Source organism: Ciconia boyciana, chromosome 13 (genome assembly GCF_034638445.1).
Source record: "Ciconia boyciana chromosome 13, ASM3463844v1, whole genome shotgun sequence".
In the NCBI taxonomy this organism is placed as follows: domain Eukaryota; kingdom Metazoa; phylum Chordata; class Aves; order Ciconiiformes; family Ciconiidae; genus Ciconia; species Ciconia boyciana.
In genome coordinates this window covers 9,786,814-9,804,376 of record NC_132946.1, presented here as the reverse complement: position 1 = coordinate 9,804,376, position 17,563 = coordinate 9,786,814, and the positions used below count along the sequence as shown (strand labels likewise).

The 17,563-nt window shown below is 40.2% G+C and overlaps 1 protein-coding gene across 11 annotated transcripts in view; it reads left to right on the top strand.

Annotated features, from left to right (window-relative positions):
* TMC5 (transmembrane channel like 5) overlaps positions 1–17,563 on the top strand; it is a 33,582-nt gene that overhangs the window by 12,375 nt on the left and 3,644 nt on the right. For 4 of the 11 annotated variants that reach the window (XM_072878176.1, XM_072878175.1, XM_072878180.1 and 1 more), the window contains exons 2-18: positions 847–1,005; positions 1,571–1,770; positions 2,175–2,282; positions 3,965–4,057; positions 4,892–4,991; positions 5,593–5,683; positions 6,005–6,253; positions 7,508–7,659; positions 8,167–8,311; positions 8,919–9,074; positions 9,657–9,823; positions 10,491–10,569; positions 10,938–11,035; positions 12,762–12,857; positions 14,059–14,134; positions 15,009–15,142; positions 16,323–16,496. In XM_072878176.1, coding sequence (XP_072734277.1) covers positions 935–1,005; positions 1,571–1,770; positions 2,175–2,282; positions 3,965–4,057; positions 4,892–4,991; positions 5,593–5,683; positions 6,005–6,253; positions 7,508–7,659; positions 8,167–8,311; positions 8,919–9,074; positions 9,657–9,823; positions 10,491–10,569; positions 10,938–11,035; positions 12,762–12,857; positions 14,059–14,134; positions 15,009–15,142; positions 16,323–16,496 — 2,189 coding nt within the window. In that variant the 5' untranslated portion in view covers positions 847–934. The remainder of the gene's footprint in view (positions 1–846; positions 1,006–1,570; positions 1,771–2,174; positions 2,283–3,964; positions 4,058–4,891; positions 4,992–5,592; positions 5,684–6,004; positions 6,254–7,507; positions 7,660–8,166; positions 8,312–8,918; positions 9,075–9,656; positions 9,824–10,490; positions 10,570–10,937; positions 11,036–12,761; positions 12,858–14,058; positions 14,135–15,008; positions 15,143–16,322; positions 16,497–17,563) is intronic. The other 7 variants (XM_072878177.1, XM_072878186.1, XM_072878181.1 and 4 more) reach the window with 5 other exon arrangements.

The window sequence follows — 17,563 nt, the reverse complement described above, 5'->3', positions numbered from 1 at the left end:
GTTTTTTTCCTTCCCTGTTGTTGAATAGCTTACCAGCTGATTAAACTTGGTGTTGGTGCCTTTAAGAACACATGCTAAGAATTGCTTCCTTTTAAATTTTGAGTATGACTTTTGATTAATTGCAAGAACTGCCTGTTTAATTTGGATTCTGTTTTTCTAATATAAGGTTCACTGACCTTATATTAGAAAGTCACTTTTCACTGACTTACCTGAACTTCGTTAAACTCTGACCAAGTCTGGTTTGCTTAAGACTAAAATGGAGCACTCTGTGAGAAATAAAGCTAAAACCAAACCTATTTACAGGATCAAGACATTAAGTAATTAGAAGAGCCCTCATTAAGAATGCGTCTCTAAATAATGTCAGCTCTGTAGACAGCAGTGGTCCAGTGGGTCCCTTGTTCACAACTAAGGCTTAGAGATGCCACTGCTAGTAAGGACGTGGGCAGACTTCACCTCCTCTTTGGTTTTGGAAACGTAGTACTCAGAGAAAACCTGTGTATTTGGCTTTTCCTGTCTGAGGAGGAAGGAGAGAACTTATTTTCTTCTTGATGTTTTGACACACTTCTAAAACGTGGCTTCGTTGTCAGCACTGGGGAAGATTTCATGTGGCACTCCAGTTCCTTAGTTTTGTAGAGAGCTTACAACAGAGAAATACTAGTTCCCATTTTACCTGCAACTTCTGGTGGACCCTAATTTCCTGATGGTAAATAGCACTGTTAGAACCATCTCCTATTTATATTGTTTCATGTTATTTGTTAGCAGGGTGGCAAAGTCTTCTAACTAGGATGCTAAAATGAAGTTCCTTTCTTTTCACTTTGTATGTACATGCATCTATTTTGTAATTAGGTCTGTAATCAGTCTTCCCATGAACATATTAATGAAGCAGTAGAGACGAAAATAAGAAAGAGTTCATCCATCAAACCAAGGACTTGTCATGTCTTATTACAATGAAGCCTTTGAAAATCCAGACTACCACTTCTCAGAGACACTGGAAATTGATAGAAGGTGAGTTTATTTAATTTTGCTGTTGTGACTCTGCCATAAGAAATTAAATTCTCTATTTATACACAGGAGAAACTTTTTTCCCAGAGTTTTAATTTGCAGAATTCTTTTAATCCCTCCTTTATGCTTGCATTCTCAGACACAAATTTTTAAAGCTGTTCTCACAAATGCAGCATTCAAGAGAAATGGCATGTTTGCTTTTTACATGTTAGATGAATTTATCAGTTAAAGGTATTTTAGGATTTATGGCATAATTTCATGGATGCTTTTTAGTTCCAGTAATTTTCACTATGTGCTGTAACCTTGGATGTCCTCGTTTTCCAAGCAGTTATTCCCGTTTAGGTAGAGTCCAAGCTAACTTCAGGTGGAGAAAAGTTTTAATCTTTCTAATTCAGTTGATGGCCAAATCAGAATTATGATGTTGGAGTTCTAAGTACAAAATACCCCTCAGTATCAGAGTTTGTTTTATGATGTACTCAAATTTGATGATGGTAGATAACAATTTATTAAGGATATCTATTGAGAGTTTTTGTGGCACTTGGGGTTTTCCATTTTGTTGCTCACACAGGAGGGGTTCTCAAAAGAATCTGTTCTCTCACCAAAGCCCTTATGATTCTTCGCTGCATGGTTCCTCCAGAGAACACAGTGGAAGAGGACAGAATTACCCTCTGGCCATACCAATGGCCTCCATGAGACATGACTCTGAATACAGCGAAGGTTTACCAAGAGTTAATGTCCTAAGCAGAAGTCCATATGGAAATTCTGTGGGTATGTAATTTATCATATGAACAGCTTACAGAAATACTGGAACAAAGAACGGCTTACTCTGTCCTGAGGGAGTCCTGCAGCTCTGGAAAGCTCAACTCTGTATATATTTGTATGTGGTAGCAGTGGGGTTTTTTGCTTTTTTTCCTAGAAGTAGTTCAGATGTTATATTAACAGATCCATGGACTGTCTGTTGTATTAACAGATCGGTAAATACTGACTTGTATGGACTGCATAAGTCATTGAATACTAGGATGTACATCAGAGTGAGATAACAGGAGTTTTGTTAATGGGATATATTGCTGTGTTTGCAGTAGAGCTGTATTTGGTCAACAGGGCTGATATTCTGTGTGTGTAAATAATCCATAGCAGTGTACAACTTTCTGTATAATTCTAATTCCCTTCAGCAGTTAATCTTTCCTTTGAGCCTGAGCCAGAACTGCCATACAGCCCACCTTCTACCTTCCATCTGCTGGATGGCCCCTATACCCACAGAATTTCCGATGTATCAGAAGGTAAGACACAAGGATTGTGGTGCATCAGAATATTGAATGTCAGTCTTGCCCTCCATAAAATAATAAATATTTAAAAGCCTTCTGGTTCAGGTATGAAGATCTTCGTGTTATAAAAGGAATTGTAAAACATAAATTCTCTTTTACTATCATACATAGTTGTAGCTGAATTTTTCAATAACTTTCTGAAGGTGATGATCTTTGTTTCTTGAGCAATGAAAGATATAATGCCTACCAGTTTGAACCCCAGCTCCCTATAAGTGGGTCAACTTAAAACAAACTGACACAGTTATCTGAAGAGACTCATTGTAGGAGGAAATAAGGGGAGGATAGGATGTATTTTTGAGGCTGTCTTTAGTGAATTGTTCGCTATGTTGTCTCCATGTAAATTCTAGGCTATAATAGTAACTAGAGATTTATATTAATTAAAATACAGGGGGGTCTGGAATAGTATAATCTGGGTTCTGTTTAGGCTAGCATAGTAGTTTATTTTTCATGTTCTGGGTAGGAACTGTTCTTCCCGTATTGTGTAATTTTTGTGTTACAATCAGTTCGGTTCCTGTCTGCTGCTTCTGGAATGTAATTAAGAGTTCTTTTCTGGAATTGTTGCCTAGATGCATTGAAAGAACCATCTCTCTGCGCCCCCAAAGTGAGAGATTCTTGGGTTTTTTTATTTTTCATCTTTAAGAACATGGTCTTTAAGTTAAGATCTGATTTGGCAAAAACCTGTGTTCGTATTAAAAAGCAACGATTTCATTGGTACCTGGAAATGCCTCACTCCATGAGTGACCACAGAAATAGGACATTTCCAAACATTAACAATCACGCATGGCTTTTAATACGTGGTAGGAAGGAGAGAGTGCATTTCCAACACAGAGGATAAATGTCTGGGTGCTGAAAGTTCAAGAAGTACCTCCACAAGGGGGCACAGACGCTTTTCTTTTTAATTGCTACAAAGGAAGTTGGCTCAAAGTGGAAATGACACCAACATCAGGGAACCGTTAGATCTAAATGGTAAATATGGTGAAGGAGCCTGCAACAGGTACATTAACTAACAGGCGCATCAGTCAGTTGGGGCCTTCCACACCAGAGGGTCGAGCTCAAAAGGGGGATGTAACATTGCGCAGACTGGCCATTATCTTACTGGGAAGGTGAGGCAAGGAAAGCTGTGGTTAAACTCATCTGCTTCATAGCTGGAAGGCAGATGCATTTAAAGAATATAGTCACTCGTGTTTGAATAATTGGATGAAAGAAGGTTGAGAGAACAGTTGCGTTTTGGCCCCAGAGAAATGGGAGTCTAGTACATGTAACTTATTCGGTGTGACTGAGTGTGATTCTGAAACAATCCCTCTGAAGTCAGTGGAAGGATTTTTAAAGAAAGGACCTGTCTTCTAGGAAGAAAGTCTTGAATAATCAATGTGCGCATTTGTGAATGGGTTAGATGACAAAGTTTTTCACGAGAGCTGAAGACTGGGCTCAGTACCTCTTTTCCAGCATGTATCTGAAAAATTGCATATGGTCGTCAAGCATGACCAGGGAAGACACGAGTGGGGGAGTATATGTTTGCATGTAGGTAGTGAGATTGAAGGGTATACTTCAAGTCGTTTCTGTGAAAGTGAAATTTGAATTTCTTAAGTCAATTTGTGAGGAGTATCTGGGCTTACTAAACAGTGCATGTTATTTAGATAGCTTTATTCGGAGACGCAACACAATACCACCTGATGAGATCTTCATGACTTCTTCCAGCCTGTTTGAAACAGATGCAGTGTGCAAAGAAGGTAGGAATTTAGATAAGTGGTTCAATATTAAATAGCATCTTGCACAAGGATGGTGTGGTTGATACTGTTATTGGTTTATCACCAGAATTGCATGTACAGTCTTTCTGTGGTTATGGGAACAACTTGGTTTTGTGTTAACGCTAGCCATTAGTTTTTTCTACTCTACTAGCACAATAAAATCCTATGACAAATGAAGCACAGTGCAGTGTGAATATGTGTTAAATTGTAGAAAGAAAAGCTAAACTCTTTATTAGAATTTGTTTGACCAGCTAATGGATTGTTTTCAGCCACTGTGTCTGGAATTAACATCAAATTCCAAGTATGCGAAAACAGCCTGATTGTCAAGTAATACAGTTCTGTCTGTTTCATAGGTAGCACTAAGTTTGGGCACTAACGTCAACTGAAATTACAGAATAAATAAAACAAAAGTTTAGCTTTCAAGTCAATATGTAGCATCATAGAAATGTAACTATCAAACAGTGATCAAGCAATAGACCAGAATCTTGGAGTTTGTAACTGTTTTGTTTTCCTTTATGTTGACTCTTTGTATTGACAGCAAATAAGCTGCCAATAAGCAGCCCTTTGTATTGACAATAAATAAGCATCAGACAAATTATATTTATTTTTTAACATTCAGTATTGTGCTACTTACTTACATCTGTATTAGAGTACTGATGGAGCTGGGGATATTCTGGGGAGTATTATTAAGTCTCAGAACTTGCCACACCTTGGTAGCAGTGAAAATGGGGAATGTTGTTATACCCATTTCAGATTTAGTATAAGAATTTCTGTATTATTATCCCCAAATTTGGATTTTTCATGTGTTTTATGCAGAGGAAAAGTTAGTTGGAAATCTTGCAAGTATGTCCACCAGTGAAAGAATTAAAGCAATCCAGAAGATGCCAGAGACCATGAAAAAAAAAAGAGAGATCAGGTAAAAATAGAAGTTTATCTGTTTAGTTTTACAAATGCTATACTTTCAACATCTAGCTATCAAGTATGGGTGTTTGCCATCTGCTCAGCTTTGGTTTGTCACTTTGAAAGAACTGAAAGTACTTTTTAATGCACTTTTTTAAAGTTAACATCTTGCAAGGGAAAATAATTTAAACATGGTTCATTGTCCTTTGTCTGGATGAGAAGAATCTCTCATGGTAATATAAAACAGAATATCAAGGCCTTGAGATTTGATTATGAATGATGACTTGCGATCTCTTTTCAAAGGAAACTTGGATGTTGGCCATTGAAAATGGAGAAGAGACCACATGGTCTCAACTATCCTTTTGCCTCCTCACAGAATATATTTAAATTTTGTTCCCAGAGTGAGTTAGTGGAGGGGTTAGAACATGCTGTCATAGCATGGACAAGAGCCATGGTATCAGCTAATAGAAGAAGAACCAGCAGAACATCTCTATGTTTTATTAGCTCTATTCACGTGCACATATGTGAAACTGTATTTGCAGCAGCTTCTTTGGCTTCTTGTTTTAATTACAACCCGTACTACAATGCTTGTCACCCCCTGCCCTGCTTTTCCACAGGAATAAAGTTCTTAAAGAAATAACAAAAAAATCAAGGCACCGCACTACTCAACGTTCCTGCTGTACGCAGTGTCTGCAGGGAATAGTAGTGGTAAGTGTCAGAAACTTCTGTCAGTCACAGTAGAGTAAACCACTTTAGCTGCAACATTATCACTGTCTCCAGAGGTATCTGGTATCTTGCTTTATGTGACTTACCAAAAACCCAATTAATTGCTGCAGTGTTCATTAATAATGACTTGCATTGCGGTAGCACTTAGGAACACCAGTTAAGCATCTTATGGTGCATGTAGTGGGGGAAATCTGTTCTTATCAAAATGGAACTGTAAAAAATGTAAGGCTTTATTATGTGAATTTGAGTCCTGTTTAAGACTGCTTGCTGAGGTTCATCTCTCTCTCCTCTTCTGCACTTCAGTCATTTCGGCGATTTGGAAATAGCTTGTCAGAACACTTGCACCTACTGCAGTTATGGCACAAGACTCTGAAGATCGTTGGTGCCAAGTTTGGAACAAGTGTTCTTTCTTATTTTATTTTCTTGAAGTGGCTGCTAGCTTTCAACATCTTCTCATTCCTCATAAACTTCAGTTTCATCACAATCCCTCAGTTTGTTGCAGCAGAACCAAATAACCTTTCGTTCATGGGTCTGGAGCTGTTCACTGGATCTGTAAGTATGTAACAACAGATTTGTATTAGTACTGTGTGCAGCAGATCTACTTTAAAAACTCACAATAGAGTAAAAAAGTTAGTATTTCATATTAAGAGGTGGAGTTAGAATTTTACATGACTAGGAATAATATTTAGTACTTATTTGAAAAAGAAGCTACAACAAACATTGACTCAGAGTGAGATGAATGGAACTCATTCTGATGCATTTGTCTCACTGCAAATGATTGCTGTGTTCGGCAATATTTCAAGACTTTCATCACTTTCAGAAAGAGACACAAAGGAAGCCAGGCCTTCCAGAGATAGCTACAATAGTCTTCAGCAAAACGTTTTTCCCATGCTAATCTTCCTCTGAAAATACAGTGCAGAATTCCACATGTGATCCTGTGAATTTTGCTTATTTCCAAAGCTTTATTCTTCCAAGGAGCACACAGATCTTTCTCTGGCAACCTGCTGAACTCCCTGGGGCCTGGAAAGAGGAGGATCTTTTCATTGTGTGAAGATCTTTACATTCAGGGAATAAAGTCCCAGGCTGTTTTTAAAGGAAGATTTTGCACTGCTCTAAGTTGACTAGTATTAATCAACCAAGTGATGTGAGAAGATGACTTACTCTTTTTTTTTCTTTGTGGTAAAAAAAAGTGTCAATCTTATTGTTGTTAAAGGATTTCTCTAGTTAATAAACAAGACTGCTCTTACTAATGCTTAGTTGAGAAGAGATCTTTCTCAAAAGGAAAGGTGTCAGCCTTTTCCTTCTAAAATTGCTTTTAAAGTGCTGTGTTTTGTAGTAATGCTGTTTAGCTTTGCAAAGTACAGTCACCATGGCAGGAGTTCAGCTATAATGTAGTAACTCTAGTGTTGAACATCACATGCTTCCTTCCTGGTTCCTTCATAGCTGATACAATTTGTCAGTACAGAACCTTGCTCCTAAGAAAGAAGCGATTAAGCCTTTCCCTCTTCAGGAATTTTCAGAAAAGACCAAATCCTGCAAAGGTGTCGAATGGTCACGACCATCCCACATGAATCTTAAGAAGGATACAAGTCATTTATATATCTCCAGAAGCTCTCAAAACTGTGGAATATTTTAGCTGATAGAAGGAAAACAAAGGGCCTGATATTTAGAAATTTAATCACACCTGTGATTTCACAGTAGGGAATGGGACAGCTCCCGCTTCCACTAATTGGGCTTCAGATGATGATATTTCCCACCATATGGAGGTGGTAGCAAACGTTCTGAATGATGTCCATATCTTTTCAGGGTTATTTTCAACAAACAGTACTCTACTATGGCTTTTACACCAATGCTACAATCAGTAAAATAGAGAATGGGCCGACTTACAACATGCAGCTGGCCTATATTTTCACCGTTGGAATATATTTTGTCATCTGTTTTCTTATCTTGTTGTTCAGGTAAGCTAACTATATATTCTTATTTCACTTATATGAAGGGGAAAAAAAATCTCCCCACCCCCGCAGTGGTTGGCAGTAATAATTACCTGTTTCTGTAAGTCCTTATTTCCAGGTCTAGAGTTTAGGTAGAAGTTTCTGCTCAAGAGACAGTCTCCAGAAATCAGACCTTTGTTAGACAAATGAAGAATAACTGCAAAATAGTAAGGGACATGCAGAGAATCCTAGTTCAAACCAGTGAATATCATGTTCCCTCTTCTGTAAGCCGTTGCTCCTAATATCTTCTGGTATTGATGTGGTCTTCCAGAGGTAAAGATTGGCAGAAAGAAATGTGAGACTTGTTTCTTACATAAAAGTTTATTTTCCATGTCGTCTTATGTGACATGCTGTGCTATAGATCCAGTAGCCTTGGGACAGGATAGAAAAACTAACAAATCTCCCTCTTGCCCTGCTGTACAGACTTGATGTGTTTCCCCATTGCACATCTCACAAATCTGATTTTCATTGCAGCATGGCAAAATCCTTCTGCAGGAACTTCATTAACCCTCAGGCATACTCTGGAAATGCTAGCAAACTTCTCTGCACTTGGGACTTCAATATAACTAGTGAAAAAGCTGTGAAGCTGAAACAAAAGAATCTCAGCACACAAATAAAGGTACAAAACACAGGAGGTACAAAAAGGTAGAAAGGTAATGCATGAAAACTAGCATTGAAAACTAGCATGAAAATGCATAGAAACTAGCATGCATGAATCACTCTGCCAGAGACTTTCTTGTGCGTACAAATTTATGTATTGTGGCAGAGTGACTCAAGCATGCTAGTCCTGTTCCTAATGGACTTAAGTCTTCCTGACTGTTGAGTTTCATTTGGTTTGAACTCCTGGAGTTGGCTTATACTTGTTTTTCTTTTCTCTTTAAGCTACATATAAATATTTGTATGCTTCTGTTATACTGAATGAATCTCTATGACTATTAAATATTTGCCAAACAGAATATTTCTTCTCTTTTTCCTTCCTGCTATTTAACCATTTTGTAAACAAAAGGCAGGCTTGTAATATTATCTGTGAAATACAGGGTAACTGTTAAGAGATAAGACTTTTAGGATAGGAACACGAAGTTGTCCAGTAGATGTTCCCAGGATATTACTCTGCCCATCTTCTAGAGAAATAATCTTTCATTCAGTCTCTCAAGCAGTTACTTGAAATAAATTTTGCTTTATGCTGTTGACTAAGGAATTCTTCATTAGGAATTGTTTCCTTGCAGGAAGACCTCACGGAAGTAAACAGAGAAGTTCTAGATTTTTCTGTAACAGAGAGAGTTGTTCGTATTGTTACTCATCTTGTTTCTTGGGTTGCTTCCCTGGGAACAGCAGTAGCTGCTTGTGCTGGTGTTTACTTCCTCTCCATTAATAACCTAAAGGTAAGGACAGATTTTGCAGTCTGGTTTTGGAGATGCTTTTTTCCACAGGGGTATCTTACACCGAGTGCAAGCAGGGGTCTGTTCACTACTAGCACCGCAGAGAAGCACAGCTGTTGTTTCTGCCAATGCAAACACAAATTCTGCTGTACCTAAAAAGCTGGGTTGCAGAGACTCGCACCAATGCAGACTATGGCAAGAGCATAGGACCTGAGGAGTCTGAGCAAACCTCCCTCCTCACCCCAGCAGCTGCTTGCCTGGGCTCATGGCTAGGTCAGGGATAGTGCAGCTGGTGACCTTGAAAGAAACAGCAAGGAGAAGCCTCAGCAAAGCCTGCCCCTCCTTTGCCTAGGAGGTGCTTTTAAGCTGGGGCTCCCACCCTTGGTCCCCTGTAACAGGGGAAGGGGAGAAGGTCACTGTGCTGCTGGACATGGGCCCATAAAACATGATCGTCTCTAACCTGAGAACGTACAGGGAGGTGTGCCAAGTGTCTTCTCTGTGGACATAACTTGAGGCAGCATTTCAGTTAAGGCTCTAAGTTGGTGGTGTTTGGTTGTTTCTTTGTTTTTGTTTTTCCTGTCTAAGCTGTTTGTGAAAGAGCATAAAAATGACCTAGAGAGCCAAGCTGCCATGTTGGTGCTACCTATTGTTGCATCTCTCCTCAACACATTCGTCCCGTTCTTCTACTCGTGGCTTGGACACCTGGAGAGATTTCAGACTCCTGGACACCAGATATATGTCACTATTACAAGGTATTTGTTGCTACCACCTCTTAGTGCTTTTTGCCTGAAGTTGTCTGACTCTTCTTTTTGACAGCAAGCTGTGTCTAGGTGGTGTGGTGGGCAGTAGGGAGCTATGGAGGAGAATTAATCTTCTCCAAAGGCTTCTGTACACTCTTCCCTCCACGTTTTGTTTGTCTTCTGTGAGCCTTCTGGAGTGTTAGATCTCTGTATGAGGATGGGGTGTGGTTTCCCTCTCAATTAGGCACATTGTGACACTGGGCTTGGTTTTGTTTGTAGCTTCCCTGTAGGGCCCTTGGGCTGTTGGCCCCTCAGGGAAAGGGAGGGGAGAGAGGAGTGAGGAGGTCTTACTTCACCACAGATGCATGGCATTAATAGCATGTAACCCCTGGTGCCCCTCAGACCTTCCTCCCCGGTGGAGCCCACACACCCAACCATCAGCCTGTTTAGCAGAGGCTTGTGCCAAGGTTGTCATGCCCAGCTCCCCTTCTGCCAGGACGATAGAATAATGCTGCACCTGACCTCCAAAGAGAGCTCCTGTTAGTCCTGGCACTCTGTAGTGCTATTGTTGTTATAAAAGGAGGTAATAACGTGAAACCAACGGTCATCCTGCCATCACTCCCTCCAGTGAGCTTATGGACCAGCTGTCAGTGCAGTTACTGTTACTTTTTCATTTTAGAAATGTCATCCTGAAGATATCAATTGTTGGAATACTGTGCTACTACTGGCTTAACATTGTGGCTGCATCAGAGTCACAGGTAAAGTTTCAAAATTAAAAATCTTTGACTTACAATGTCAGGTTAGAAACCATTTTGATAAGTGGCTTGCTCCAGCAAAGAGAAGTACATGTCGTGTCTTGGAAAGCTGAATTTGCCGCCCCAACTTTTTTTTTTATTAGCATCTCTGGATAAATTAACTGTAGGAAAAAATGAATCACCCGACTCGGGTCTCAGCTGGTTTGCAGCATTGCTCAGTGAGAGGTCAACTATGATTAGTCAGGGTGTTAGCAAAACTTTGATCTGTAGCCCAAGTTTCAGATGCCCAGGCATTTGGGAACAATGTTAGAATTGCGTGATTTTTGACTTCCAGATATGCTTTTTTTTTTTTCTTCTTCTACATCTTAAAGTGCTGGGAAACCCTGGTTGGCCAAGATATCTATCGTCTTGTTCTAGTTGACTTCATATTTTGTTTGCTTGGCTCTTTCTTTGGAGAGTTTTTACGAAGGTGAGTACTACTTTTCTAATCTTGCTTTTTTTCATTAACCAAAGACACCAAAGACATCGTCTTTTTTTCCAATGTGAGAAAAGGAGAAGTCCAACAGAAGCATGGCTGTGGCATCACTGAAGCTTCATTGGTTGTCTCTACGAGGCATGGTCTCTGAGTACATGCCTTGCGTATATTGCAGCTCCTTAGGAGGAGGTCAGAGTGCGTACCGTTTTACTCTCCCGATGTGTCCTTTTTTCCTTTGGAGATGGAAACACAGGCAGGGAGGAAGCCACATTGTACTCCCATAGATGTCCTGAATGGGGTGACAGAGGACCAAGTGTCTCAAGCAGAAAACCTTCCTTTTCTGCATGTGCACAGGCACACTGGCTTTCCTTGGTATGTCCCCCTGTATTTTTTTTTCCCTCTTAGTTATGTCACTCTACAGAGTGCACACAAGTTTAAAGTCTTATTTTAATCAGTCTTATTAAGGATGTAATATGACTCTCAAGTGTAGACTTCTGTAGCATGGTAAGTGAGAAAGTATTTTTAACTGAATGTGAATACAGCTACGCATGTAAGCAAAAAGTCATTTAATTCTGACATCTGCTGTATGTACCTTCATATTGCCAAACATTATTTATGACTTAAGGTAGTAGAGTATTTAAGTGCTTGCCAGAGCATTTAGGGTTGCTGGCCATACTTGTGTAGGAGATCCATTGTTTGCCCTTTGCACATGACGTGAACAAGACTGGTTTACAAGGTAGGACTTTGTTAACTTTGTTAAATCAACACAAAACAACATTGAGGAGCCCTTGAAGAATTTCCCTCCATAGCTTTTGCCAGTGTACTTTAATCCTTCTGTTCTCCTTCTGTTCAGATAGGAAACCACCTCCCAGCAAAAGGTCACAGTACCAAAACTGCAGTGTCAGCTGTGATGAATGTCCTCCGCTAAGCTGTGCAAAAGCACCAGATTTACAGCTGTGAAAGATTAAAAGTGCAATTACTCGTATTTAATTGTATGTATTCAGAGTAACCCCCTGCAAGCCCAGCCCTGAAACATTATTGATGGTGCAGCTGATCAGGTGGTACCAAGACCTGTATTCACGGGAAGATGGGATAGTTACCAAAATCTTTACTGTTCTTGCTACAACAGGCAGAAACTGAACCTTCCCAGCTCAGGAAAAATGAGGTGATAAAAAGGGATTGTTGGCCCTCAGCAGGAATCCTCTGGGTACTTGCTTACCTGTGTGTGTCTCAGCTACTTGCAACCTCAGTTAGTTTAAAGTAGAATATACTTTAGGATATACTAAAAGTATCAGTCTACAAGATTTGGTTTTTTTGATTGAGCCTGAAATTTTTAAAGACTCAGGAACTGAGGAGCTGTTACAGTTTTGTACTGAGGCCATTTCAACTGTTTAATCATAAGCATACTTTTCCAATATAGTTGGAATCTTCTTTTTTTTTTTCCCCCCTCTTTTCTTTGAGTGGCATGAAAAATATCCTAGATCTTGTTTCACCCCTGCTGTGTGTTATGGGAATTTGCTTTTGCCAAATTCTGTTTCATTTTTTATGTGCTGCCTAATCAACGAGCTGTGGCTGCTTTGCATGACGTGGTAATGCAGCCTCTGAATAATTTGTCATTGATGCTTGTATTCGGGAGGTGACTTGTAGAGATTTCTACAAAGGGTCTTATAATTTAGCAAATGCTATTGTGCTGTGTTGGGTTTTTTTTTCCCTCCCCCAGAATTATTGGAACTACAGTCTGTGTGAGCCTGGGGCCGCCAGAATTTGATATCGGACGAAATGTTTTAGATTTGATCTATGCACAGACTTTGACTTGGTAAGTGGTGCATTGTCCTGGTTTCGGCTGTGATAGAGTTAATTTTCTTCCCAGTAGCTGCTATAGTGCTGTGTTTTGGATTTAGGATGAGAACAATATTGATAGCACACTGATGTTTTAGTTGTTGCTAAGCAGTGCTTACACTGGTCAAGGGCTTTTCAGCTTCTCATGCTCTATCGGCTGAGAAGGCTGGAGATACACAAGAAGCTGGGAGGGGGCACAGCCAGGACAGCTGACCCCAACTGCCCAAAGGGCTATTCCATACCATAAGATGGCTCAGCATACAAACTAGGGGAAAGCTGGCCAGGGGGCCGCTGCTTGGGGACTGGCTGGGCATGGGTTGGTTGGTGGTGAGCCATTGTTTTTCATTTGCATCACTTGTCTGTCTTGGGTTTTATTTCTCTCTCTTTTTGTTATTTTCCTTTTACATTATATTATTGTTGTTGTTGTTGTTATTATTTTATTTCAGTTCTTAAACTGTTCTTATCTCAACCCACGAGTGTTCTTATCTCAACCCACTTTTACTCTTCCGATTCTCTCCCCCATCCAACCGGGGGTGGGGGAGTAAGCAAGCAGCTGGGTGGTGCTCAGTTGCCAGCTGGGGTTAAACCATGGCATGCATTTATGGCCAAAACTTCATTTGCACTTAAAAATACCATGGAACATTCTTATTCAGGCATTTCTGGGTGCTTCACATCATGGGGGAAAGAACAGGATAAAAGCCCGAGAGAGATGGTATATTAAGTACCTTTGTAAGGACTGTGACTTGCCAGTTCTCTTTGTAACTATGCAGGCAATACAATAACTTCAGTCAGTAGTTTACCCTGTGGCCACCTGGTCTAGGAGAAACCCATAAAAGGAACATCCTAGAGTTTTGTTTACTTCCCCACTGGAATGGTGTTCCTGTTGAAATAGTCTCAGTATTAAACCCTGGAAAAGATGCCTTATTTCTAAGAATGAGTACGTTACTCCCATTACAAGAGCATTCTGTGGATGTGTACATAGATATGTATGTTTCAAGTTGCATATTTTTAAAGGTTGACTTGCTGTTACAGGATCAATGCTAATAAAATTACATTTCCAAATAACCAAACACTAACTGTGTATTAAGTTAGTGTGATGTTATCTGTTTTCAGTGCGCTGAGAGCTGTGTGGCAAATAGTGAAGATTTAACTTTTCTCTTACAAATCCTTTCTTGTAGGGTTGGTATCCTCTTCTCACCTCTGCTGCCTGGTATCCAGATGATATCATTTTCTATAGTATTTTATGTGAAAAAGGTAACAAGCTTTACATGTATTCATCATAAACTTACACCATTTGAAATCTGGGCAGAATTTATTGTGTTAAAGTGCTGGTTTTGTCTGGAGGCTGTGGGGTTTTGCCTTTAGGGGAGCAGTTTGGTTGATTGGGTTTTGCGGGGGGGGGGTGTGGGGGGGTGTGCTTTAAAGGAACCCAATTTAGATGCATGCCCTTGAATTACAAACTTGTGAAATGTGAGAGGGGAGAAAAGTGTGGAAGGGTTATAAGAGGGGTTAAAAGCACCATTAGAGAGGGGAGAGAATAAAGTAGTAAAATTAAAGGCTGGGGAATTAACAGTGTACAAGTGCATATGTCAATATAGTCACTCAGCCTGTAGCTGTGACTCTGGCTTCCCGCTTACTCCCCAGCAACTCCCCCCACCCCCTGCAAGTTATCTAAGTGAAAGCAGGGTGATTCAGCTAAAGATCTTGGTGGAAACCTCTTCCTTTCAGAATTCTTTGTCTCAGTAGTATGACTAGATGATGGATTGTTTGTTGGGTCATTGAACAGTTTGTGGTGTTGAATGTACAAGAACAAAGCTATAGCTAGAAAGCTTGATTCAGACTTCCCTGAACGGTGGGTTTGTGTATGCTACAAAAGCAAACTACTCAACAGAGTCCTGAAGAACCCATCAGAACCTCATTTTGTCTCTTACTATTTAAAGACTATATTCTTGAAGTTTTCTAAAACTACAGTATATCTATCAAATTCATATAAAGGAAGTTCTTGGAAACTTTTGATAGATGCTATTCCAGCAATTGCCACCAGCAATTTCAGTGGGATTGACTTAAACGGAGTTGAAGTGGCAGGTAACACCATTCCAGGAGTCAGTGTACCTTCATCCCTTGAAAGGTCAGTCTGATGATGAATTGCCACCCCCCTCGCAAAGTCTGGAGAACTGCTCAAATGACAACATCCTTCATGTTCCTGCTGTTTTTCCCTTCCTTCCTTGGAGTCCTGTCTGTCGTTGGAGTCACTGTCTGGAGGTATGGAAGATCACTGGCATTCAAGCCTACTATGCTATGCTGTGTGACCTGATACCAGGCAGAGGAATCTGCATTTTTCTATAGAAGCAGCTATATTAATTGCTAATGGAAGGTTTCAGATGTTCATGGCGTGTTCTGTATTCTGAAAACAAGATGTGCTCAGTGAGTTTGCAAGAATGTGGTTAATGCAGTAACTTGTCCCATAGGAAAGTGGGAGGAGAAACAAAGTTACCATGAAGTTTTCGGTTCCTATTGAAATGTCACAGCAAATTTCGGCTTCCCCTCCTCCTTAGAAGTTTCTGCAACCTAATCCTAGTTCTGGACTTATTTACGTTATAGGCCATACTGGGTCTGCAGTGGAGAAACACTTGGAAAAACTCAGTTGAGGTCAACTTCTGGATTATTTACGAGCTTCAAAGGCTCTTTTTGCAGGGAGTGCTGACCTCTGCAATAATGCATCTCGGTTGTTACCAGTATTGTAAAGCGGCTTTGTTTATGTGCATGTTACTCTGCTTGCAGTAATAAGGGCAGCATGAATACCCCTTTTCTTTTTATTGGCAATTCTCAGCCACATGATTTCAATATTTGGTAAGACAGGTGGCTACACATGAAACCAGGTGGGATGAAATATTTCAGAGCAAACATTTCCAGATGGCAAGTGGGAATTTCAGACTGTCTGGAGTGGTTCGGTTTCAAAGCAAACAACATTTTCCTGTTTCAGTCTACCTGAAAATGTTAATTCTTGCTACGGGCTGCCTCAGTTCACCACATCCTCTTACTGAAAATCTGTAGTGACTCCTGTCCTCGAAGGCAAGGTGAAATGATGGCTCCCTTAAGCACCTGTGGTGAAACTGAAAATCCAGATTTCAATTTGTTGTAGCTTGCGCTACAGTGATTGACTTGTTACGTTTAGGTCAAGATTGTGTTTACAGGGCTTGGTACCGATCCATTGCAGCGAGGTCTCTTATCTCTCACTGCGTAGTCTGGGATGGACATTTTAATGGCTGGAGAGTGACCCAAGTTAAAAATCAAATATAGATCATGGAAGTTCCCTGAGGGTCCAAAGAGAGCAGAGGGCTATAGCAAACTAATGAGCATCTTGATGTGCAAAATCACAGTATTAACTAAATCACTTGTTAACATATGAAGCCTTAAGTAGCTGTTTTTTCCACACTTTCAGGTTAAAACCTTCAGAAGAATGTGGTCCTTTCAGAGGTTTGTCTTCTATGTATGCTGCAGTCTCTGAGTGGGTAAAAATACTGGACAATTACACTGCCTCAAAATGGGTAGTGTGGATCTACCATAACTTAATTACAAGTGAACTTTTCTTCTTCATCCTATCCGTTCTTGTCCTGTAAGTACCTGCTAATGAAAAGCACTGGAAAGGGACCTGAGGTGGAAAAAACCTGGCTATGACATAGGCATTCTTCATAAAAGAAATTGCAAAGTGCATTTTAAAGCATCAGAAATGGTTAATATATTAGAAATTCATGTATTTGAAGTACATTAAAAAGTTATAAAACCTATTCCTTTTATGTTAGGATGCCAAAGCTCTTTACAAACCAGCTTCATGATAACCCTAGGATACACTGCTTTTAATTGAATACTTCTAGTTTACTGCTGCCTAGGCTCCAGGTCTTATTACCACCAGCACACTTACCTTTAGGAACGTCAGCAAAAGTGAATATGCTGCGTACAGTTGGCAGGATAAATTGCTTCTCCCCCCTGCCTCTCCCCTCAGAGGTGAATAAATAGCAGGGAAAGAGCAAGCTTCCACAAGCACAGGGAATACAGGCAGATGTATACTAGGACCCTGAGCAACATAAAAAGCAGAAGTTTAGGAGATGGCTGCTTTGTCTTTTCTGACCATTTCTCATCAGTGGAGTCATTAGAGGAGATGATACCGTGTAAAGAATAGCTGAACTACCATAGGGACACTGCGGTGGAAGGGCGTGATAGTGCACAAGCAGCATGTTAAAGTGAGCACACCACACAGGGAAATGCTAATAAGTAGGTTGCAGTCTGCTTCCAGCTAATCTCAAGTAAATTCACATACTGTCGCCTTGGCTGAAGTAAATTATTTTGGCAAAACCAGTATGTGCGTATTAAGCTATGTGCCCACTGGTAGGGTTTGATGTTGTAGCTGTGCTGCTTGATATTTCTAGCATGGGCCACGCAGACCTAAGAGCCCAAACCTGTTCTCATAAAACAAGATCCCACTCATTCTAGTGGGACCAGGATTGGCCTAGAAGCAATAAGTGTTCAGTGTTGTGATTTAAGGTCCAGGCATGTGTCTAGGCAAACGACACAAAGTTGGATAAGAGCATTAGGTTCCTTTTTGTTACCTGGAACGCACCTTGTGTTGTTGACTTACTTTAATTGTACCTCTCATCTTGAATACAAGTCCATAAACCTTTGGGT